Below are 26,200 nucleotides of genomic sequence, written 5' to 3'. Positions count from 1 at the left end.
TACTAAAACATGGCAATTTGAATTGAAAGGGACCCTAACCTTTATTTTTAAACTTACACAGTGCAACTTGGATCCGTGTCTGCATAACTATTTTGATAGCTCAGTAGAAAATTTAACTTCTGGGGCATTCTAAGTTCATCCAAAATACTTAGAATTAAGTCTTTCCAACTTTAGAGAACTTTGTAAGGCTCCTACATCGCATTCCAGTTTTGCAGCCTTATTTTCTGATGTGCAAGGATTAAATTCCTTTTCCTATTTCATGGTAAATGCTGCATGCACTGTAATGTTCAGAGAGGAATTTAGATGGCATCATAGTAAGCCCTGTTGCCTTTTGGCTTTAGCAGATGAAGAAATATAATATTGAGTTGGAATGACTCTGTCAAACAAGGCAAGAGTGTGGAAATGAGATTGCAGAAAAATACCTATGAATTGGCAGTGGGATATAGTGGGAGTAGGCTACAAGAATGGTGAAGGATGAGGTGGGATTTGTGGGAAATACTTAGGGTTTCTGCTTAGGTGTTAGGCAGTTAATAGGTGTTTGACAGGGTTTTATTGCTGTTACAAGATTAAGATAATTGCGGGAAGGAAATGTGATGGAAAAGATTAGATCTGAGTGCAAAACTTGTGAAAATAAATTATGAAAAGTTAGTTAAGATAAATGCAGTAGCCACAAGGCTCAGTTCATCTCTCCCTTCCCATAGTTGTAACATCGAAGTAAATAAAATAATCAAGCAGAATAGTGGTCAATAAAACGTCATTCTTCTTATATTATGATCTGTGTGCATTCAACTAAGTGGAGTGTTAAAAAAGAAAGTAAACAACAAAAGACCAACAACAGAAACCCTCAAAACAGTGACAATACTTAAACCTTTGCTATCGAATGCATATTTTTCTGCATATCTAAAACTGTATTACACATACACAACTCCTAAATCTTTCATTTAATAAAAACTTTTATCCAGAAAAATAAGCCTATGAGCAACTATTCTGTCGTCCCTTTTTAAATTTTTTTTTCAATTTTAGTTTTAGAAGACACATTCTTTGAAAAAATCTTTTTTTAGAGGCATGTAGAAGTAAATCTGCCCTGTCGTGTTAGTTATCAACTCTGGCGGTTGTGCATTGTTATACATAGCCACATAACGTATTCCCTTCCCTCCTTCAAGAGCTCTGCTCTCAATGAAACGCATAAAGTGGATGTGGAATATCCTGGGGATGATTTGGTGATTTTTGTAAGGGAAGACCTCTTTTCTGAAGGTCTTTTTCATTTGTTTTCTGTGCTTGATGTACTTGCCACTAAAATGAGGTGAAGATGAATTCAGCCACTTGATTTCACCTTGTTTCCCTGGATGGGAGCAGTATTCTGTAGAGAATTGTGCTCACATTCTTGCAGACTCCTCTGCAGCCCTTTTCCAAGATACTTTAATCCCTCTAACTTATATTTCTCTGTATCTTTACCCTTGTCTCTTCCAGTTTGTTGTCATGCCCTATGTAAGCACCCCTTCATAGAAAATTTTTATTTTTTATGTTCTTCATTTATTGTCCCATGCAGAAGCTTGCACAGACCTGTTTAAGGCACATGCACATGTGCTATACTAGTGATTCATCCATAAACTAATTTTCTTTATCAAGTATTCTGTTACTCAGAATGTATTGTATTGCTTGAAAAGGTCAAGTCTCTACCAGCTGCATACTGTATCTGGCAAGAGTATTGAAGTTCATCCAACCTTTTGAAAGGGTTAATTATTTAAATAGATTAATCATCTGCATACCTCAGTAAACTAGATCAAAACTTCCAGGTTGGGGATTCTACCAAGAAGCCTCTAGTCAATGTTATTCGTATTTACTGCAGTGCAGAATGCTACACAGCCTCAACTGTGCTTTATATACGCAATGTTCTGCTTTTGTGTAATTTAAGAACTTTTATAGGAAGTAGCCTTCTCTCCACAGTTTGCTATTTGAATTTGGCTTCTTGCTGTTGCCTGTACCTTTCCAACTTATACATGAAATATGCTTGAATAACTTAGGTATTTTCAAGAAATGAAAACACAAAGGGCAGCTGTACAGAGAAAAGAATATAATGTGGTGAAGCAAATGTCACATTGGCAGCGTTCTTGGACGCCAATACCCACAGAACAAATATAATCTAGAGACGTTATGCATTCAACATCTGCTTAGCCTGTCTTTGGAAAAAGGGTAATGAATGAAGCCAGTGGCTTCATGTACAAACAACTCAGTCATATGGTTAAATAGAGTGCTGAAATATTTGTTAGCATGAAATTAATAGAAACTGGGTTGAAGAGGACTGGAAAATTACCAGTTTTCTTACTTTTACTTGCCATAGCAATTCATTAAACAAATGTAAACTGCCCAGTATCCAAAAGGAGTTTGTAAACTGCATGTGCAAGGTACATTTGCTCAAGTACAATATTCACATCTTCTTTTCAGGACTGTAGTTTTAAAACATATACCTTCCTTAAAAGCTTGGTGTTCTTATAACATAGATATATGATTACTGTATGTATTTTATTATGCCATCTATAAAATATGTAATTAAAAGCTGTGCAGTGGAACTCATAAACTTGACTAACCATTGCAAGGTATCAAAATCTGGTCTAATCTCTCATAGCTGACCTGCTCTGAGCAGCAGGTTAAACTACAGAACTCCTGAGATCCCTTCCAACCTGAATTATTCTGTGACTTTTTGCAAATGGCTATCAAATGAATGTGAATATTCTCATGATAAAAATAATTCTATTTTGTGTATATCCAAAATAAAATGGAAAAGGAAAAGAACATTAGATGTTTTACAGTTTACTACTGTGTGGTATTTATTTTGGGAGTCCATTAATTCTGCAAAATTGTACCAAAATACTCAAATAGATAGCTCCATTAGCAGATTGGTGGGTTTGATTTATTAAAGGTTGCATAATCAGGTCTCAAATTTAAGACATTACATTGAGTGGGAATGCAAAGGTAGTGTAGGCATCTGCAGATGTTTTTAGGCAGTGTAGTGTTTTAAATCAGATGCAAATGCGTGACAGATGTCTTTGGTTGGCTTGTTTTCCTCAGCTACTAGTTGGAAGATAATGGCTGTAATTGGTTACTTGCAATTTTCAACATTTTTTCTTGAGAAGTTACTTAGAAAACAGACCAGAGAATTGTATATTCTTTTCTTGGCAGAAGTCTAGGTATTGACAGAGTAATGAATCACTGATTGCATGGTTTGTAACCTATACTGAATTTGCATGCATATTATTTGAGAAATGTTTGTTTATCAGATGTGTGTTGAATTTCTTCTTTTCACTAGCAAAATTCATCTTGAATGCCAAACATGAACACAGCAAAGGCCCAACATCCAATCAGTGATATCTTTGATCAGTGGGCAGATCAGTACTCTCTAAATTACTCTAATCTATGGGAGAGTCTAGTCCTGCAGGCTGGAAAGACCCCAAGTGTAATGGTGATATTCTTGACACTCTCTTTTAATTTTGGAAGCATTTTCAGGCTGCTTTGTGACTGACTGGAGAGAGTGCAGTGCTGCTTGCTGAGAATCTATCTGATCCTCTTTCTTTTTGTTGAAGCTTGATACACCTTTGGCCATTGCAAGACAGCTCTGTGGCTGCCTTCTGCAGTATCTGTACCAAGTGGATCCTCCTCAAACTTTTAGGACATCTTTTCATTCCTCCAGACATATTACAAGGTGTGGAGATGTTAGCATGAAGGTGAGGGTCCAGGCCTGATTTGCAAATGTGCCTACAGTTAGAAAGGAAGAAAGAAAGAAAGGAGAGATGTTCAGCCTAACTTATCTAATTTTGTGTAATGAAGTAATTAACCAATGTTGCATTTTAAAGATGCATATAATCAATGATATCTTAGGTCGCTGCTGACTTAACTTGATACAATACATTTTTTCCTGACAGGTGCTTACTGAACAACCCTGGAGCTTTGAATTACTGTGACACTTTATTCATATGTTACCAAAATATTCAAAATCTCCCACGATGAGCAGCTGATGAATATCCACCAATGTAATATAAAACTAAAATCTCCATCAGAGACATTTTTAGTCCAGCTAAATTTGATGTAATCCTTCCCCTTTGCCCCAAAGCAGTGTTTAAGAAGATTTCAATGATTGCCTCACACAAAAGATTTTTCTTCATAGCAAGGGATCCATTTTTGTTTGGAAAATGATAGAAACACTTTCTTAATTGAAGGGCCTGAGTGAATCTAACTGTCTAGATTCCATGGGATTAAATCACGTTATAGGATACGTTTGTTTAGCATTTGGGAAATGAAGATACTAATTGCTCTTAGAATTGTTGGAGATACTGTAGGATGGTGTGTGGGCAGAAGCTGTCTGAACTTCCTTGGACAGCTGTCTCAGTACTGATCGTGCTGCTTGTGTCCTCCTGAGTTAGCAATATGGCAAATTACCACAGAGTTAATTAGAGGCTTGGTATTGTGCATGCACAAGGTATAGGATGATGCCAACAAATCCAACTTTACTGTTGATCAACCCCTTGTTTTTACCATTTTTAGTCCATATTTCTACACTTATATGACAGGAGGTTGTAGGTTATGTCCTCCAGTAAGGACTGGTCTCTAAAAGGTGGCTGCCAGTGACTTCAGTCCTTAGTCTGATCTTGAAGCAAAACCTCCTGAATAGTGCTTGGTAGTCTGTAACCAAAAATACTGGTATAAGAATCTGCTGCTTCTGGAGAATAGTATTGTGTGGTTTCCTATAGAAGTCTTACTTCTTAGCAGAGATTAAAGGCAAGACAAAGACTTCAGTAAGACTGATGGACAATTATTTTAAATATCTGCCTAAGACAGTAAGTTTATATATGTTTGGCAGGTTTTGAAGTTGTTTCTCTAGATATTTCCTAGTACTTGCTGAGGAAGGATTCTTCTAATCAATCTTCCACAAAACTGGGCAATGAGAGGTCACAGCACATAACTGTGAACCCAATTTTATACACAGCTTTTATAGATAAGCAATCCTTAAGAGGAAGTTTAACAAAAAAATTATCAGTCCTGTTGGACAGACAGTATACCTAGACATTTCATGTTGCGTGAAACCTGCTGTGTTCTGTAGCTCTGTGGCTTATAGGGAATTTGGCTTCTAGAAGCAATTGAACTTGTGAAATGCAAACTTACTGATTTGCTTCAGCTTCTCTCTGACCTCTTCATCTTGTATTTTATTATAGGCCATTTTTGCAAGATCAGTTGCTTGACCATTTAAAAAAAATTATATCTTTGCTGTAAGAGGGATATCAGTTACTAAAAACCTAATAGTTGTGTATGTGCCCTAGTAACATTCTGAAAATGTATATTTATTGAGTAATCATATTCTGAGGAAAGTGGAAAGACCTTTCCTACTGACAGTTCCTTGCTGTGGGAAGGGTTAGTGTCTGTTGCATCTTGGTTTGACTAATTTGCTGATCTGCTATGCCAACTTTATACTCATAGTGCTTGTGGAACATCTTTGTTGAACATTTTTGGACATAAGGACTTTTAACTAGATACAGCAGAGTAACTGCAGCACAGCACATTCAAAAATAGATTCAAGCAGCAGCCTGTAAACTGTATGCCACTGAGCAGATCCTTGCATAGACCTGCCTGAGTTGCACCATAGGTGCTGGTGGCCAAATCTTGTGTTTTCCTTTGGCAGAGGTCCATATGGAAGCATTGGGGGTTTCGTTTGGGTAAGCAGTTACACAGGTTTGAACTAGTCAATGCCTAAAATACGAGTTGTGTTGCAGGGGAGATAGGAATGGAGACCTAATAAACCATATCAAACTGTCGTCTTTTCTTAAAGTTAAGTCTGGCAGGTGTCAGATACTGACATCAAGCACTGTTTGAGCTGGGAGGCACAGAGGTCACAGACCCTGTTTGTTGCAGGCTTTGTTGCCATGTCCCTGGTAGAACATCTTGGATTTCCAACATATGCTGTTATAGGACCGTGTGTGTGTCTGGCTTGTTCTGCTAATCTTATCCAGATTGCAGACTGCTAAAGATGGAAGCCCCCTCTACATGGGAGAGAAAGCTCAGCATTGTCGTTTCTGCTCCTGTGATGCACTCGGATCTATCCAGGGCAGATTGGAAAGTGAATACGGTTGGGGAGGAGAGATGTGGCAGCTTGTTTCTCAGGGAGTTAATAATATAGGGACTCCTGTGGAGCTTCAGCTCACCTGGGAATGCTCCTTCCCCTGATTGTGAGCTTGCTTTGACTGCTGTGTTGACAACATCAAACTCAAGTCTTTTAAAACTGAAAGACCTGGGATGAAAAGAAACTTTGATGACTAACTCAACCACAGCAATGTGTAGCCCTTTTCATGCTTTTTTTCTTCTTATTAAATGATTCAATGATTAAATATTTCTGTGGTGTGCTACTGCTACCCAGTTGATCAGATATACAAAAGCAGCGGTTGTGAGGTAGTTAATCTGTTTTATCTGTCATTAATTCCTTTCCCTCTGTAATTAATACGAGCTACTGAAACTTCTGATGATGAACTAGGTAGCAGACCATATCCTTTGCAACTGCTGAATATGACATGCTTGTCAGTGCTGTTTGAAGAAATCTGTAAGATATCTCTTGGGATAGTGGTTATGATTACTTCCAACATCTGCTTTTATTGTTGTGCTTGGCTGGAAAAAAAATGGTTTAGAGGAAACTGGCCTGCTTTACTGATGAAAGTTCTCCACATTCTGTATAACTTCTGGTCTTTCTATTGGAATAGAAGGAACCTTCTTCAGTGAAGTAATTTCATCTGGAATGGCAAACTCAATAAAATGTATGGGGAAAATCCCCAATAGTACATTTTAGGAGTGATTTTTACCATTCTAAAATGCCTTGTATTAAACATGAAGACAGAGAGCCACAAGGTTGCTTATTTAATCTCTGACTTCTGGACTTAACGACCTTCTGAACATCAAACTTGAAAGCAATGTCTTTGCTTGTAAGTAAAGGTGATCACCTGTAAATAGGTGATCTGGATTGGAAAGTATCAGATAGTTTAATGAGTCTGAGTTTGTGATGTAGATTTTTAAATTTGTAGGGTGTAAAATTTGGTCTTTGTTGATGATAAAATTCCCAATGATTTCCATGAAATCAAGACACATTTTACAGGTCACATATGAGTTTTCAATTCCTCTAGACCTGCTGGATGCTAACTATCTCCGTAGCTATTGCCTTTGGTGCTGTGCTCTTCAGGGTTCTGTCCCTGATGGTAACTCTTACAGACATTGGGTATAATGTCTGGCAGTCTTTGACACTTAAAATTATACCTTATAGCGTGGCATTTCTCTAGGATGTGCTTGAAGGCATATTGTCCCATACGTTTTCTGATCAGCATTTTCCCTCTCCTGTAGGGGAAGATCAAACATAAGAATAGAATATCTAACATAAGAAAGTGTCTTTTTTCCCCCTTCGTATTATATATTGTTCATGTTTCTTCTTTTATATTTATTTATATTCTGTTTCTTTTTAAAGATCCAAGTACAAATCCAGCCTATTCAGAAGAAAGATTGGCTCATGAAGCTTTGCAATTAGAAAAGCGCTTGAGCTTGCTGTCCCATACAAGTCGCCAGGGCAGTGGTGGTAAGAAATATCTTTAATTAAATAAAAATAAATGGTGGTCCTTCCTTTCCAGGCTTTAGAAGTGAGCATATGTATATAATTATAAGATGCTGATCTTAAAAGAAAAATAATAAAGAAATGGTCAAGAGATTTGATTTGGCTGATGTTTGCTGTGGAGCAGTTCTTTAACAGCATTGTTTAAAGTCCATTAACATAGATTGGAGTTTTTCTACTGAGCAGAGCGAGGTTTGGACACTATTAACACAGGAAAATCTTTTAGTATGCTGAATCCTACTGAATTTGTGCATGTGCAACTTCAAAAGGATTTTCTGCATCAAGTTTGATATCTGCTTAAATACTTGACTCGCTCCAGCCTGTGAGATGAACTGACTGGCATAGTTCACACATCAGGCTTACAGCAGATTTTTGTAGTAAAACCTAAGACTCCTGTGCTTTGGTTCTAAGTGTTGTTATTCTTGCTCTTTGTGGTGGTATCTGTGCATGTCCCTTCTGGAGCTCTTTATGTATTTAAGTAGAATTGATGTCTAGCACTGGATTTGGAAAAGGGCCTATGACCTGAACTGCAATTTGAATTGTTTAAAAACAGAAGTTAGATCTTCAAAACATTGGCTTTGCTCTTGACTTTAAAGCCTACAGGCCTTTTTTAGGCTTGTGAAGATCCTCAAGAGCTTAATTATGTGTTTCTATGCATGTCCATGGCTACTTTAGTCTTGGCACTGCTGACTGTTGTGGTTTGTGACTAAAATTCCACTGAGACTTCCTGAGGTTTTTCTTAGTTAGCATATAACTACTAGACTTGACTAGATTGATGGAAAACAAATGAGACTTGATAGAGAAGCATGCCTGGCTTTTTTATCTAGTCACTCTGGTTAGAAAACATATGGCCCAACTTTGTATACATTCTCTGCTTGAGTTTACTTGAATTTATGACCTGATTCTGCTAAGAACATTGTTATCCTCAGAGAATGAGGAATCCTACAGTAAGACTTTAATATTCTGTTAGTTTTGCATAGGAAAATTAAGTATTTGTGATTATGGGAGATATTATAACAATAAGACTGTCCCTGTAGGTTTGGTGGGAAGACATTTGCCTGAACCTGAAGATCTAGGTCCTGCCACTGTATTGGAGAACATGTAGCTCTACATAGTTAGAGCATTTTCTTCAAGATTGTGAGACTGGACTTCCCTTCCAGAGTTTTAAAGGGCCTAGAATATTTGTCTAAGAGAAGTGATTTCAGATAAATTCAACAGTTTTACATTTTCAATAAAAATAGATGGTTTTGTAAGCAGAATAACTTTATTTAACAAGTATATTTCTTCTTCTGAGCATGTTGGTGAGAAATACACTAATATTTTTGTAATTTGTGCCTTCCATCTAAAGAGCTATATAATTTAATCTCAGTAGTTACACTTACACAGGGGTCACAAGTCAGTGTCATGCAGTGGGCGCTGGATGAAAAAGGATTAGATTTCATGGGATAAACATTGCTATTTTGTGATAGTATATATCAAGAATTACTCCATGAAGAGCAAGAGAATTGTTCTAAACTTTTCCCTCAACACCTGAGAATAGAAATAGCCTAGTAACACCAGAAGCTCAGGTCACAATTAGCAGTGGACCCTTCCTCTTTCTACACCATCTGGCAACTTATTGCCCAGGGTTTAAAATGAATTAAAATTAATACCTACAAAATGATCCTGCTGTCAGCCTTTGTTGTCACATTGGTTTTATTAAGAAGGAAGTCCATATTGTGGTCTGTGTGTGCCACTACAAGAAAGTGGGGCTTTTTGTTTGTTTGGTTGGTTGGTTTTGTGTATGTGTTTGTGTGATGCTTGTGTTTTTTCCTTATGCCCTTCCATGCCAATGTTTAATTTTTTTCTTCCATCTTCTTTCTTGGATAGCAGTAGTTAACTGTAAAAGTGTCCTTCCTGCAAGTATCACTGAGAAAAAAAAAAATCTTGTGATATATGCATAAATGAATCATGGAAGATCTTTTTGTATTTAGATATTTGAACATTTTTATAATAGTAGTATTCTCATTTTTGTTTGTTACAGTGATGTGTTGTTGCATTTTGGTATTTTATTTTTGCGTTCTCTTTAACATTCACTTTGATGTCATTCAGATAAGATTTGAATAGAGAAGAACAGTACAAATAAGATAATAATTTGGTTGATTCAGCTCAAATAGAAACATGGATATGTATTACATGGCTTTGGGTTACAGTAACAAGGTTTTCTTCAGAGCATCCTCAGCTATTCTGAGTGTGGGACTTTGTTACTATTCCATGTGATTTAAGATAGGTGTATCTAAAATAAAACCGATTAACTGTACAGAAGTGAAATATGGCTGAAAAGGGGAGAACTTGGTGCATAAACTCTAAAAATTTAGCCCCGAAAGCATTATGTTCCACAATGTGGTAGGGTTATGGCAAGGTAACCTATGATTTTAATTTTCTTTTTCCCATAGGGATAGGAATTATTGCAGGAATTCTGGCTTTCTGACGGAAGTTACCCTTACAAAAAGCAGATGGAATCTCAGGGTCCTTTCTGTTTGTACATACTTGCCATGCTTCAGTCTGTCGATTGTGTTTTAAACAGAGTTTGATGTGTTTTCTTCTTTTCTAGGAGATGATAGAAGTCTTTCAAGCTCATCTTCAGATACCAGCCACTCAGATGTTAGCGTTGGGAGCAGATTGACAATTTGGCCTGAACAGTCTTCAGCCAGCACTTCTCAAGAGAGTCACGGACTGGCAGCTGCAAAGGGAATTCATCTTGGGGAAGAAAAGACCCTTCCAGAAGGGGCACGTGGCACCACTAAACCACCTCCAAAGCCCCTCCGATCCAGACAGCTACAAGAAATAGGTCGTCAGAGTTCTTCCGACAGTGGAATAGCTACTGGTAGTCACTCTTCTTACTCTGGAAGCTTCTCTTCCTATGCTGGGAGCTTGGACATTTGCCGTGGTGATGAGTTTGGATCATTGCTGAGCCTGACATTGAACTTTCCTTCGGATCAGAATTTATGTACTTGTCCTCACAGTGAGCCCCAGAGAGGTGCGGGGTCAGAGTATCAGGTTCCCAGCTCTCTCAGACACATTTACGATATACCCAGGAGTTTGTTACAGGCAGCTTCTAAAAATGCGCAACCAAAGAGTGCAGATTCCACGTTACCCAAGGACCAGGCCCTGTCACCTCAAGGTGCTAGTAACCCAAAACTGCTACTACCACACTTGGAAGCACGGAGGGTAGCTGAGCACAGCCAGGACAGAGGGAGGCCTTCATCCTTACTCACAGAAAGCACCAAGGACTCACGTGATGAGACATATGCGGATTTTGTTTTGAGGTGGTCAGACACAAAACCACAAGGACAGGTGTCAGACTCCAAAAGTAGTGAGTTGTCACCACCTAGTGGGGCCTCAGCTGACCCCTATGACACATGTAGCCCCCACCTTGGGATGACAAGAGCTCTTTTTTCAGCTTGTCCAATCTGTGGTGGACTAAAGGTAAATACCTAACCATGAGCAGATGCTAACAAGCCTTACTTAACAGAGCATGCTTAATTTAAAATGACTTAGGTTGCAAGTCATAAATACTATTGTTTCCTTTATAATTTGAACAGATAATAACTTTTGTGTTGTTTATGCTCAAGTTGAGAGGTTTAGCACGCAGTTTCCTCAAAATCTGTGCCTGATCAAGAAAACACTGAACGATATAGGCCATCAATCATTAGTTTTAATTTGGTCAGTTTTGTGTTTGGGTGTATGTGAGCGGCTTACAGTAACAGAGACAGAAGCTTTACAGGCACAGAGAGCTGAATTTGTCATATAATAGTAATTTAGCATTAAGGACATTGATCTTACTGCTGGTATTTCAAAAGAAGAAAGAAGGGAAACCAAATAGTATGTGCTGCTCTTTATGACCACAGTACATATTTTTTTAAATTTTATTGATGTTTTTCTTTTCTTTATCATTGTAGTTTGAGCATGTCTTGCACAAGAAGCCAGATTAATGAAGCTTCTCACTGGGGAAAGAGAAGATACTCAAATTAGCATGGCAATCCATAGCAGATCAGATAATCCAGTGTTATATTTATAACTGGCCAAACTTTAGAGGAGGTGTACAAAAGCTCATTAGTGTACACCAGGACAGAGTATTTGCAGGAAAAAATATTTTTGATCACCAGTCACATAAAAGCTTAAAATCTGAAGCATGGAGATTCCTATGCCGTTCTAAACACATTTGCCATTATCTGTTACTATAACTGATATTCCCATAAGTTCTTTTTGAATACTGCTAAATTCTTGTCTTTTTATGGCAGTAAGCTTTATACATTAATTGTACACTGCATGGATGAAATATGTCTGTTTTTACCTATTCTGGAGAAGACCTTTTTGGGTGAATGTGTTTGTTGAACTAGAAGAAAGTAAAGGTGTTTGTGGTGTTAGCTGTTGAAAGGCTGTGAAGGTTGGAGAGAGTGCTCAAATTAGGGAACGTGTGAAGTAGGGATTGAGCAACAGAGACTTTTGTTGGAGGAATTAAGTATTGCAATTGAAGTGTCTATGTTTTAATTGAGCATGTGGGATTACATAGATCACTGCTATGAAAAGGGCTTGAGTGTATAGTATGTTATAAAAGAAAAATTAAAATATTATAAACTTGGGCGATTATTTTCTTCTCATGAGGCATTTCATGCATTTGCACCATTGACTGCCTTCATGGTTCTGAAAACTAGAAAATGCTGTCTGCCTGAGGCACTTGTATAGCCTCTGTAACAGCACCTTGGGTGTTACTTTGCAGCATTTTGGGAAGTAGGAAGGCACTGGTGTGACAGGCTAAGCTTGTGTCTACACTGATCATTAGGATCAGTGTTCTTCCAAGGCCATCCTTGCCAGCTATCTGCACCAAAGGCCCTCACTAGCCCCCTAACCTAATTCTGAAAACTTGGCTGGGTGCAAGGCCTGAGATTCAGCCTATCACTTGTTTTTATTGCAGAGCAGGCAGCAGGGTGCACAGCATTGTATCTGCTGCTGCCTTCCTGTGTCTGCTGCCTGTCATTAGAAGGAAGTTGGGAAAAAAGGCACAAGACTGATTCCTAGAAGGGAACTGCTCTGCAATCAGAAAATTCCAAGGTGGCTTTGTTATGGGCTGTGAGGAAAGAATTAGTTAAGGTACAGTTAGTTCACATGGTCTAAATGTTTCTGGGTGATCTGAATTATCAGTTTAGACCTGAATTTATCAAAGTTTACCCTGGACATCTGTGTCAGACAGGAAGCTAAAAGCGAGTATTCCACTGTGTATCTTCAAAGCCATTAAAGGCTAAATTATGTCACTCCTTCTTTAACTGCCTGTTGGCCTCAACAACATAAACGCCCACATCTTTTATTGCAAAGTGATGTCAGGTTTCATGGTGTTTCTAGTTGCCCTAATAATGTCAGTTGGCAAGAATTTCAGGAATTGTCAATAATTAAACAAATTTAGTGAGAGAAACAGTGGTGCAACACTCTTACTAACACTTGTTTTAGCATAACATGCACATCTGCTTCTTATCTTTTTTTTCCTACCCATTTGTAAGCATTTGGGAAAGAACTCTCATTAAATGGAATGATTCATGGTTTTGTTTTTACTTTTGAAAGAAAAAATAACCTTTTGATACATCGTCCTGAACTGTCAAGAGGAGTTATTTTAGCAGTGTTTAATGGACACCATCTTTGGCTTTTCTTGTGATGAAAACCGTGAAAGCACAAATCCATATGTTGTAACTAAAAAAATAATTCTTATTCCTTGTGCTCTGAACAGAATATGTTTAAGTTGCAGTTAGGCCCAGGAGGAGTTGATTTATGGATTAATGAAGACACCAGGTTTTCACGTTTATTCAAATTCATGTTCACATGGTTTTAGTGTGCCAGCGTTTAGAGTTCCTTTGCAATTTCAAGTTAAGCTGTTAATTAAATTATGTTGATGGTTTTTAAATGGCTACTATTTAAAGTGAGTGAGTGACCTCAGTAGAGGAGAGTCTACAGCAGTTATAAAGGATATAAGCATTGGTTTGTTTTCTGCTCTATATGTAAACTTTGGCAAATCGAGGTTAGATTTGGGCATGCTGTCTGTGTGTGTTGGAGTTCAGCATGTGAAGAGTTGGGGGACAGGTTGCAGGATGAAGACATGCATATGTGGAAGGCATGGTGGCGTTCGTCATTAGGATTGACTTGGTTAAGAACCACCTGCTCCACTAATGACAAGGATGATGACGAACATAGGGAGAACATACCCTGGGAAAGTGCCAAGGTTCAAACAGAAAATAGGGCAAGGAAGCCTTTCTGTTTCACTTTGGATGAAGAATAGAACCAGCATGAATAAAGTCACTAAATATTGCTTCTATTATTTCTATATTGTATTTCATTTTAGATATTGGGGATTAATAAGCAAGCATGCAGGGTGTTTTGCTTTCTGTTGTATGTTACTGTAGTGTGCTCAAGATGTCCTTCTCTACAAACTTCACAAGGTGTGCCTTTGCTATGTAATTTTTGCCAAGGTGATTTCAGTGCTATAGATATTGCAGAGTTGAATTCTTTGTGTATTGTAAGTGTATTTTGAGCTCAGAATGTTGGATTGTTATGGGATTCTGAGTAAGCTGTAGAGATTTATTATTAGACTTATATTTTCAACTACTTAGCTAATACTAATTTGATGAACAGAATTTTACTGTACGCTTGTTGCTCTGTAACTTCATTTGATGCTATAGTTTGAGAAATTATGTCAACCTTTTTTATAGGGTGTCTTTTTTTTACACCACCATTGTCTGTAAATTTGCATAGAAGTCTGAAAAATAAAATTATTTTCCAACTGTTTTTGTCCTTTTCCATCTGACAAGTACTGGCTTTAGTTTTGCTTTGCTTTTTGTCCCCTGACCCTCATCGTCTTGCAAGTTGAATTAATATGGAATGATTATGGCTGTCTCTTCACTCTATTTAGTGTTATACTCAAATCACTGTTGACAGCTTGAAATGTGCCTATTAGTAGGAATGACTTTTTTGTATTTCTAGCTCACCCTAAACTCATATTTATGTCAGTGGGAGTTCTTATGTATGTAGAAATACACACTTGATTACTGCTTTGGTAGTTAACTTGCCATGATAGAGGAGAAAAGAAAGTGTCAGTTTGTGTGTGGCTGTTATGATTAATCCTGTACTGGTATTCATCCACCTACTTCAGTTTATAATTTAAAAATACTAAAGCCTTCTTGGGGGCAATGATCCAAAATTAGGAGTTGGTCTACCCAAATCCTCCATGAGGTATTTATATAGTTCCTGCTATCACAGTAACTATGCCTCAAGCATTGAATCTCCCAGCATATCTGTAGTAAGAGGAAATATGGGAATGGTGTGGTCACGATGCACAAAAGAGTTTAGGGGTTTTGTCAGGTAGCAGGATCCACAGCTCTGAGTGGCTAAGAACCCTTCCCTGCACAATATAGGGAGATCTGGTACCTGCTTCAGGGGAATGTAGATCTTGGTTTAAGGGGGGAGTTGCTTTGATTAGCTCGTAGGAAATTTACCTCTTTTAGTCTGTTCTGGAGAAATAATGCTTTATTTTGCATTACAACTTTAAGAGAAGGCATGTGCATGTCTGTACTGTGCTCCTTGAGGAGGCACTTTACTCAGTATATCTAATCATACAGCACCAGGTCCTTGAAGGGCTTATTAATCACATGCAACCTTTTGTGAGTGCAGTGTCTCTGGGTAGATCTAGATCTACTATGAATATCTGTGTTTCCCTTGTGCATTGTAGTCCAGGCAGAGACAAGCCTAGAGTGAAGCAAGGCTGATGTGTCCTCAGGCAGAGAAGGGGCTTGAACTCTAAAGAATATCTTGCACTGAGGTCTGTTTTGTGGTCTTGCCTGGACTGATTCAGCCAAGGTCATGAACAGCCTGTAACTGGGTTAGGAATACAGCCTTGATCTCCCAAGTCCTGTACAAAACCCTTAACGCTGCATTTAGCCGGTGTGTCTCCTTTCATTGTAGACACTGCTTTTGAAATTGGTAAAAGAGAAGACCTATAACAAACTTTTTAGCAGGGCCTGTTGCAATAGGACAAGGCGTAATGGTTTTAAACTAAAAGAGGATAGATTTAGATGAGATATGAGGAAGAAATTTTTCACAGTGAGGGTGGTGAAACCCTGGCACAGGTTGCCAAGAGAGGTGGTAGACGCCCCATCCCTGGCCACATTCCAGGTCAGGTTGGATGGGGCTCTGAGCAACCTGATCCAGTTGGAGACGTCCCTGCTCCTTGGAGGGGGGTTGGACTAGATGACCTTTGAAGGTCCCTTCCAATCCAAACCCTTCTATGATTCTATAAGGTGTAAACTTTGGCAGTAAAACCCAAGAAATAGTGGCTGCAGACTACATTGCCACATTCATGTAACTGAGAATGTTTTCTTTTTTTGGCTTTTAATTAGGTACTTTTATAATGTAGTATTAAACTAGATACTAAAGAAATCGTGATATATTGTTATATACAACTTTAACGTAGCTATTTTTTTTTCTGTTGGAGCTATTACCTCTTTCCCCATGAGACTGAATGCCTTATGTGTTTAACTTGCAGTGTGTTTATTTTCCTGCTTTCTCTGAAAGTATAGGAACACAATTATTAGTAATTACACACCCTTTACATCTCTTTTCAAAGATTTTTTTTTTCATTATTGATGTGTGATGCTGTAACGTTTTATGCTTCCTCCCACTTTCAGAAAAGCTACAGGCTGTCTAAATTCTCAGCTGAGAAGGATGCATTTGTCATCTTCTACAGCATTGTTTCTACTTGTATTTCTGCTCTAATTTCAGAGCTCTGGGCAGTTAGGCAACACACACACTGTCAAAACTGTAACAGGGACAGTTTGCACCTCAGAGGAATGTGGAAGTCAGTTGTCAGTATTACTGACGTGAGTGGCAGTGTGTTTGTGAGGCTCTTGTATGCTTTGATGACCGCGGATTCTGGATACTATTGGCTTTTGGCATTAGTTAGAAAACTTGCATTTGTGCTCTCTTCTTTTAAGATTTAATTCCAACTGTTTTTCTTTAAGTCTTGACTGTGATATATTAACCTGCAGTGAGGTGCATCTTCCATAACACGTATCACCACTAAATGAGGTGACTGCACTGGACAATGATTTGACAATCTGGCATTTTACTTATATTCCGGTTATTGTAAAAGGCTCTGAAATTTTTACAATAAAATAGTGTTATTTTGGGGGCTTTTCACAGATTCAAAGGACTCTTTAAAACCACCAATTTCCCCGCAACACCTTTCTGAAATCAAAGAAATCCTTGATCATTGTTGGCCTTGACAATGAAAGGCAGTCACTTCTAGAGGTAGTTATGCTGACAAAAGCACACAGCACTGTGCAAATCAAAGATTGGAGCAAAAGTATGTTCTCCAGTTGAAACTGGCAGAGGAAAGGGGTATAAAAGAGGTGGGTGTAGTGTCAGGTTTAGAGCTTGACTTGTTTTCCTTTTTGTAGTTTTGGCCAGGAACCCAAGTCTATCACAGAGGTAACTCCCATCCTCTTACTAAGGTGCTGTTGGGTCTGCTTATGCACTGTGCTAAGATGTTTGTTGCTTATCAGCAGTTCACAGGGGAAGGAAGATTTTTTTTTTTTCTTCATAGTTTACTACTGCTATATTGTACAATATTATGATGCTTCTTGGCAATAGGCTTCACTCACAGAAAATCAAGAAAAGACTCAGCTTCCTTTTACTTTGCTGTTGCTGGTAAGGGCTCATATAAGTGACCTGGCTCTTCCAAAACTCTTGGTGGAAGTCACTTAATGGGTATGACTTTAGATTTGAGACATCACAGTAAGGTACAAGACATGCCAACCCTACTAGAGCTGTGCAGATGTGACTTGCTTTTGGCACTGTAGGAGGCTGCCTTACCTCTTATCTAAAAAATGGTACTGAAGGTATTCTCCATCTATCATGAAAGAATCTCCACAGCATTTGTGCTAAAAATAAAGGTTCTAATCTGAATTCAGAATAATAACTAAGCTCTCAGCACTTCTTGGGATCAGGCACTAAGTGGAACAGATAGCCTATGGTCTGTAATGGGAAAAGAAGTGCCTGCCACAGAAGCACTGGTAAGTGAAATGCTATTAATAATGTCGAGAGAAGAGAGCACTTTCCTGTGTGAGGGAATGTAGACAACATAGCTCAGCAGAATTAGTTCTTCTGTACTAAATAGAAACGTTGCTGGATTGCTTTTCTGTCAGAGCGCCAGTGAAGATATTAATAAACCATGGTATCGATCTTTTATACCCATCAGAATGAAAAAATGGGAAAACCTACTTCCTCCCCTAAATACAATCAAGCTGGATAACAGCTTTTATTATTACTACAACTGAAAGCTACTACTTCCTCTCTTGGGAGGCATAGGTTTTCTGAAGAGAGAGAAAGAAATGTTTTGAAAGAGGATGAGTCTGACAATAAAAGCTGGAAAAAAATTACTCCTTTTAGAATGTAAGGTTGGTGGTGTATTTGTATTTGATCCAGTTGTAAAGAGACTCATCAGACTGCTTGGAACATGGCCAATGGAAAATGGAAGGGTTTTTTTCTGGTTTTCTGTCTTTTTCTGAACAGAAATCCATTTCTTTCTGGAAAAATCCTACAGAATCCTATAAAGTGTTATCAGACACTTTCTATCTTCATTTTCTAAATGAGAGAAAGTAGAATTCACCTGCACGGGAAGAAACAAAAAGAGATTAGGAAAGCCTGGATTACATTGAGCTGAACTGAGAGGGAAGCAGATAATTCTAGTGGCAGCCCTGGATTAAGATTCTTAGGTTTGATTCCCATGTTTTTCATCATCTTCTGCAAGATCATAAACAAAGTTATTTAAAAAACCCCTCAATTCGTTGACTTGCATTTCTGCAAAATGTCTGTAATATCTACCAACATTAGGTTTTCCAGATCATGGATTTAAGGTGGCTATGCAGACAATATTCTGTTTTGATTAACAGTCACTGATATCAAAGTAATTGCTCAGAAGGAACTGGTGAGTGTCAGTAGGACAGCAATTATTTGGATGGGATATCTGAAGGGTTGACAGCAGCTCACTGTGAGTAGGTGAGAGGATTGAAAATAGATGTTCAGTAGGGGTGCGACCTTTCCTGCCAATCCTTTTTGACAGAGCCACTTAAAACTGGAACTATGCAAATTAGAAGGGTGAAATGCGTTCCAACAAAGTTACACAAACTGTGCCTAAATTTGTCTACAACCCATGACAAGACATGGGAGTGGAATTAATTTTTGGTAATTCTAGATGCCCAATATACTTATTACTTCAATATATCTATGGAATTGCTTTCAGTCTGGCTGATAATATCCCATATGGACTTGTAACCAGATTAGATCCTTAAGGTATCAGCTGTGTAGAGGTTGTGATGAAGGCAAATTCTGTTTCTAATATAACTGTGCAACCCTATACCAAGTTGTATTACTTCATTCATAAAGAGCAAATATTTTTTCCTAACATTGGCTTAGTAAGTTTTAATAATATGGTAACAACATCTTCATATGGGTAATGGGATTCTGGCATTTGTTAGCAAGAAAATAGCAAGTTTGGCAACAAATCCACTGAATAGAAAATTGTTTATTACCTGCTCCGCAAAAAAATACACTGAAACCAATTTGAGGAATGAACCACTGAAGAGTATTTCTATGTTCAGAACAGAATGAATACTTCTCAGAGGCAGGAGGGTTAGAGGGTCAGCCATTCTGGTATAGAAATGCCTGCCAAACAGTTTCCAGGATGGACTGTTTTAAAGTTGCCGTGTGGTTTTATGTATTGCTTTGTTATGCACAGTTATGAATGATTCTGCTGAAACGCTAGGGAACATGTCTAGAGAAGAAAAGAAAGGCAATTCTGAAAAGGTCCACATAGCAGAGACTAGGAGAGAGGGGTTGATTTCTTTGGACCTCAGGAAATACAGAAGAAATCCATGCTGAACTTTGGTGTTCTTGCCCTGCCGGGCTTAGTGTTGATGTATTTTACAAACCCACACGCTGTGCTATAAAGGTCGTTGTCCAACGCAGACTCCTGGCAGGAATTTGTGATGGCAAAGGGCAGATGATGGTGTTTTGGGCACTGTCTCACTTTAAATAGAAGGAGAATCCCAGGGTGTGCAAGAGAGGTAAGAAGCTTGATATTTGGACTGATATGGCAATTTTGTGTTATGATTTTATTGTTGTGGCTCTGAGCAGCTTACCTCAGCCTGTCTATTTGTGTATTATCTGTATCTGGGTAATGTTTACTTCCCAAGGCTGTTGTCTGGACTGATGGGATGGTGTTTCTACAGCACTTTGGATGTGGACAATTCTATTGAAGTACTAAAGATGATACCAAATATGATGTTTTCCAGGCTGCAGTGAGAGAGCCAGAAAGTTGTTTGCCTTTCAAGTGAACTGTGGACAGAAAAGGAACTCATTAATAAGAATTACTAATGAAGAAAATCAACCTGCCAGGATGGAGCAGCTGCTCTACAAATTTTTATTTTTTAATGCTGGGAAGTCTATCACTAATTTTTATAACTTCAACTTCAACTTTATGGTTCAAAACCATTTTCTATTAAGTGAAAGATCACAGAGCAGTGGCACTGAATCCATTATTTCAACAGATTTTGTTTTTGTGTGAAATTGAGCTTGAAGAATGGTGTCTTTCAAGAACTGCAGAGTTGCTGGAAAGAAGATATTAATGCAGCAACCTTTACACTCAGTGGATTCAGAAAGTCTACAGTTGAGGACATGGCAGTTGAAAATCCGTTCTTTCTAAGCATGGGATTAGTCTGAGGGTTCAACAGTTTTTTAACATTTAGAAAGGACCAAGATATCAAGAAGATGCTTGAGGATATGACCGAAATTTAAGCCAAGTTGTAACAACAGAAGAAGAAAAGAAAAACTTAATTGCATTATGTTTTCTTCATGTATTCTTTCCTTAAATCCTTCTCGAGAAGCACATGGCATCAAATCTAAAATTGCAAATTTTTTTGATGTAATTTTTTTTTTTTTTTTTTTTTTTGAGGTCAAAACCTCTTTTGCCTGAATAGGTGTTAGATAAAACTGAGCTCTTCCCAACTAAGAGCTGTGAAAGCAGATGACCACAGGGAACTTCTGGAGCAGTTCAAGCTGTCTGAGGATCTGCAGTTAAGTATTTCAGCTAGTCAATTGTCCCATCTTAAGTAAGTAGATACTCACTGTTGAGTTTCTTTGTTGCTGGCTGAACTCAGCTTGAAGCATACGAACTCTTTGTCAGAACTAAAGTGACACAATGAAACCTTAAAGTTACTGTGCCTCAGCAACTGAGCAAATCTTTTTTACAGTGTAAAAAATGCTCTTTACCCCACTTTTTACCAGTTACACACAACCTTTTCTGTTCCATTCCTAAATGACATTGTGGAGGAATTATTATTATATGATAAATAACATTTAGAATCTTGAAGGGTCGCCTGAAAAGCTCTTACTTGCTTCAGGGAGTAATTCAACCCATGGGTGTAGGACAAGAGTGTGGGGAAAAATGTTACGTGGACTTACTGTTGTTTTTCCATCCCCTCTGCTTCAGCTCCAGTGACGTTCGAGGCACCAGTATGTCTGTAACAACACAGAATTTTTGCATCTGTGTAGAAGTTAGACTGAGCTTCCTCGGGTGGGATGGGGATGTTAAGATCAAAACAAGTGGCTGTTAATGTGATCCATGTGACAAATGACAGCCAGGATGGCGTGAGTGAATACCAGAGTCCTACATACAGATTCCAGGCTGCAGTAAGGTGCCTTTACGGCACACAAGCTCTGCTCTTATGTTTTCCTTGGTGTTATCTTCTCTGTGTTTCCATGTTTCCTTTCCTAAAGCGGGGTAGATGAAAGCAAGCAGTCCTCAAGACTTTCTCTGAAGCAGTCCCATCCCACACGAGTCCAAAGGGTAGATGGAAAAGGGGCTTTAAAGTTGACTTTGTGCTCCTAAGTCTTGTCACATGAGGATATCGGGCTATTCGCAGTATAAACTGCAGCAGCCAGCTGTCAATCAACTGAAAAGACTGTTTCAACAGCTGGGAATCAGTGGGACAGGAACTCTGGCTGCGTTCCCTCTCCCCTGGCCACATCCTCTGCAGTAGTCTGGATTCTGTGGAATCCTCTGCTAATTCAATGCTGATTGGAAGCAATTTTGAATGTACAAGAAATTCGAGCCCGGAAAATATTAAGGAAATATAAACCTTTTCCAGGTCTGGTTTATTACAAGGACGGAGAAGTGCTAAGTGGGCTATATCAGGGCTAGTAACTGTATACTTGAATCTTCTGTAGCACTAGGAAAACATTTCCAGAAGAAGGTTGCTAATTCAGCTCATTCCTTGAGACACAAAGTCAAGCAGAATACACGTGCTATGGAGATAACTGCTATGGAAAGCTTTGGAAAACTACAGAAATAATTATACCTAATAATTTATAGCAGTGCGTTCTGACAGAGGAGAAGCCTGTGAGTGGCCCCCATGCACAGTTAAGTATCTGTATCCTTTGAAGCTGTGCAGCTTAATTATAGTTTCACTACCTTTGACAAACCATAATTTCAGTGATGGGCTGGGGATAAAGGAAAACACTTTTACTATTTTGAGCTTTCTCTCCCTTATTTGTCCTTCTAGTTCCATTTGTTTCTAAAGATGATCGTTGATAATCTTGTTAATAATTTCTTTTCTGGGAGAAGTTGACTAATCTTAGCTGTAAATGTGAGGTTGAAAAAGAAGGACAATGGATGTGAAGATGAGGCTTTCATTTTTTATTCTTCATAGGCTCATAATTAAGCCATTCTAGTTCTCTCTGTGTGGAGCAGGATGCACAGGTTATAACAAGGATTCTTTTCTTCATGTCTTTATGTGGAATGGGCTGGAAGGAAGGAATCAAATAACTAGTCTAATGTAAATTGGCAGAGCTCCATCAGCTACAAAACAGGCCCAAGTGTATTTTTAGTGCAAGCACAAGCTAAGCTCTCACTGAGGAACAACACTCTTTGGGGGAAGTAGAAGAAGAAACAGGCTTTTCTTAGGGCAGTCCCTAGGTCAATGTTTCAAAATGGTGATTACAGCTTAACATAAACTTTCTCCATCTCTAAGAATCTGTAGAGGTACATTTAATTTGTCTCTAACATTCAAAATTTCACTCTACCAGGTTTTGAAATATTTCCACATTTGAGCCCCTCTGTGTTTACTGTTTGTCACTGTAGCTGTGGCATTGTAGTTAAATTCTTTATTTTCAAAAAATTCCCTTTTCTTCATGAAAAGATGACTTGGTTTTAAAGTCTCATTGCAAGCAGAAAACTTCAGTAAAAGGGATACTTTATGCAATTTTATGTAACTGGTGGAATTAATTTTCTGTTAATCAGAAACTTTTTGACAAGAGTAGTTGTGATCAGTTAGGATCCTTGTCAGTACAGTGGCACAAGAGCTATTTTTCATTGAAAAGTGTATAAAGTCTCTTATGCACGTTGGTTGCAGCTCATCCCCTTTCCTCATCAGAGAAGGAATATCTCAGTGTCAAGACATGAATGGGTTATTGGACCTTTTGTCTTGCATGTCTCTTCTGGTGTAAATTTGCCATAAATCACTCCCTTGGTAATCAAGAGAGCAAGGACATCTGAATCCCTTTGTGAGTCCATGTGTGCATATGTGTATATATTAATGATTGTCCCTTTCATTTATTTTCAGTCTTTCCAAGCTTTCTGCTGAACAGTACTTTTGTATTGACTTCCAAAATCTTGAAATGGGCTAACACTCCTGCTGCAGCAGAACTCTGTTGTGTTTGCTGGGATGTGCTATTCTAAGAAAATGTAGAACAACACTTCCCATTTGACAAGCCCTCCTAATTTCACAGGTATTTCTGCAGTACTGAGGTGCTCAGCGGTGGCACGGTTAGTCTTGTGAACTTTAAAATACAAAAGGAATGGATCGCGTGAGGTGTGGCATCCAGTCTATGTGCACCTTGCCTCTCCTGTTTCTTTTACATGCTGAGCATGGCGAAGGAGGTGAGAACACCACGCTGCTTATTTGCACAGTAGAGTCAAGTCTGCTGTTACTCGTACCTGTTTGGGCCCCATCCGAGCCGTATTTTCCGTGGTACAGTAGCTTTGCTGGAGTCTCTGCTGTGAGCGGTGTTCACTTGGTGCAGAATGAGTAGAAATTAACAGATCTGTTGTACAGGGAAGCTCAGACTAGCAAATGTGGGGAAATGGAGTATATTTTAAGTACTAAATGTTCTTGTAGTAGTGTAATGCTACCCCCTGTTGGAAATTGGAATATATGGAATATAAACGGGAATACCTGGAATTGAAGCCTCTTTGACTTTGTGTAGATGACTTTGTTTCCACTGCACTTGATAGGACCTCAGAGGTGCCAGTCTCTATTTAAAAGAAAAGGAAAAGGAAAAAAAGGAAAAGGAAAAAAAGAAAAATGAAAATATTTTTTGGCATAAATATAAAAGATGTTTCCCCCCCAGTTATCGGAACTGAATTAAGTTTAAAATAATCTTTTCATGTTAAAATACAGCTGTAGGCATAGGTGCGTGCAATTTTACTGTTTTTCTGTAAGAATACGAATGTATAACTTACTATATTTAATGCTGATTTTTATTGTTCGTAAACATCTATTTATTTGTAAAGGCCTTACCACTTCTAAAAGAGAAACATATCCTGTCTTTTTGCATGGCTAATGCTACTGTATGCACTATTATGCAGCTGTATTATGAGTAACAGCACTTGTGTTCACCTGTGAAAATGTGAATGGTTAAAGCGGTGCTGCGGGTGCACTGCTGAACCTTCAACAGCCAGGACAAGGGTGTGTTTGAACTCTTTTGCTTAAGTGTTACAGATGGAGTTTCTGTATGTTCCTTTGGAGATGGAGACGTGGTTTAACTAACAAGAGCCTAGCTGAGTAAGGCTCTGAAAAAGGGAAAAGGGAGTGTAATGTTGCTATGAAAACGTCTCTAAAAACTATGATGAATTAGAAAATCTGCTGCATGTTTTACACTTAAATTAAAAATTGTTCATTTTCATAAAATTCCAGAATAGAACTTCTGCTACTGTAAATCATGACAGCTCAACCAAGGAGCTAGGGGGAAGGCAATGTGCCTGATTTTTATTACCTGGAGGAATTGGCTGTCTATATTTTGGCTATAGGAATATATGATACACTGAATTTAAGATTATATTTGCTCTGGATCTTAGACCGGAATACTTCTGAAGAGGAATCTCATAGCTGGAGAAAAAGAAGTTATCATTTCTGAGCTCAGTGTATTTGATGGTTTATTTTAATGGCAATTGTGTAAAGAGTCTTTCATGTCCTGAAATGACAGGCAGAATGATTGTTATGAGATACATCTGGTGAAAGATGAGGCAATGAAGGCTGATGTTCATATGTTTTACTATGCATCTAGCATTAATTCACAGGTGTATTTGTTCAGGATTCTGTGCTCTGAAATGAGGAGATGCTATGCCCCAGTTGTCATGTTTGATGAATATACCCTATGACGTTTGCATATGGTGTTTTTAATTTTTGTGAAGAATTGTTAGTTCCTGCCTTCCAACTCCTGTGCCAGTTCTGGCCATGTTTATCAAATACATTGAATGAAAATTGGTCTCAGAGGCAGTTTTCTATTTTTGGCTTAGCCATTTCTTCTGGCTGGCTGAATTCCTCAGCCTAGTCCTGACTCCTGCTGTGAAAGTCCTCCTGTATCATGACCTGGGAGTGAAATGCGTTCTCATCATGCTCCTTGTCTTTGTGCTGTGAGGTCTGTCAGGAAGCTGAGATGAGATCATCTGCTCAGCAAGATTCATAATCATTAGTGTCCACCTTTTCAGTTGAGTTTCTTATACAGATCTACCTTGAGGGTTTGCTGCTGCAGGCTCTCTCTCTGCAGCTTGTCACTGTATCTGTCCTTACAAAACCTCCATGAAATAATGAAGTGCTTCTACCTGTACAGAAACCAGTGCTTCTGATTTTCACCTGTGCTTAAGGAGGACAGACATCATTCACAGAAGTATTTAGTAACCTTGTTTGTTCTGGAACCATCATACCAATTTTTTGAAGAACCATGAGAAACTCAAATCTTATGAAATTAGTCTAAATAATTGTAAGACAAAACCAAAACCTGTGTTTGAGGTAGGTGGCAGAGTGTCTTTATTTTATCTCTGTTTCTTCAGTTGCTGTGGTTTTGGGCATTTCTCTGTAACCACAAGCTGTCTAGCTGATATTGATGTTAGGATGGTTTATGATGGTTTTGTGTTGTGTGCCTTCAGACTTTGCTATCTACTTGGGGTGAGTGTTATTGCTTTGAGCCAGCTGTACATGCTCTTGACTTTGTTTTTTGTCTAGCAAGTATGCAAGGTTGACTTGTAATAGTGCCTGGAAACAGCCACAAACGTCACTGATGTGTTTACATCACGTATTTTATATGCATTGGATGGTATCGCCTAGCTGTCTCCACTAGATTTCTGTCTGAATACTTTTGAACATAATGAGATCTGTATGTGATGTTAAAAGGATGTTATTTAGGTTGAAAAGTTAAGCCCCTCATTGT

General features: G+C 38.4%; 1 protein-coding gene across 1 annotated transcript in view; it reads left to right on the top strand.

Moving 5' to 3' along the window:
- DOK7 (docking protein 7) overlaps positions 1-26,200 on the top strand; it is a 68,036-nt gene that overhangs the window by 21,064 nt on the left and 20,772 nt on the right. The window contains exons 6-7 of the mRNA XM_081999440.1: positions 7,493-7,600; positions 10,227-11,101. Coding sequence (XP_081855566.1) covers positions 7,493-7,600; positions 10,227-11,101 — 983 coding nt within the window. The remainder of the gene's footprint in view (positions 1-7,492; positions 7,601-10,226; positions 11,102-26,200) is intronic.

Source organism: Phaethon aethereus (genome assembly GCF_964289735.1).
Source record: "Phaethon aethereus genome assembly, chromosome: 4".
Taxonomy (NCBI): Eukaryota; Metazoa; Chordata; class Aves; order Phaethontiformes; family Phaethontidae; genus Phaethon; species Phaethon aethereus.
The sequence above is the reverse complement of the archived record's forward strand: the minus strand, read 5'-3'. Positions and strand labels throughout refer to the sequence as shown.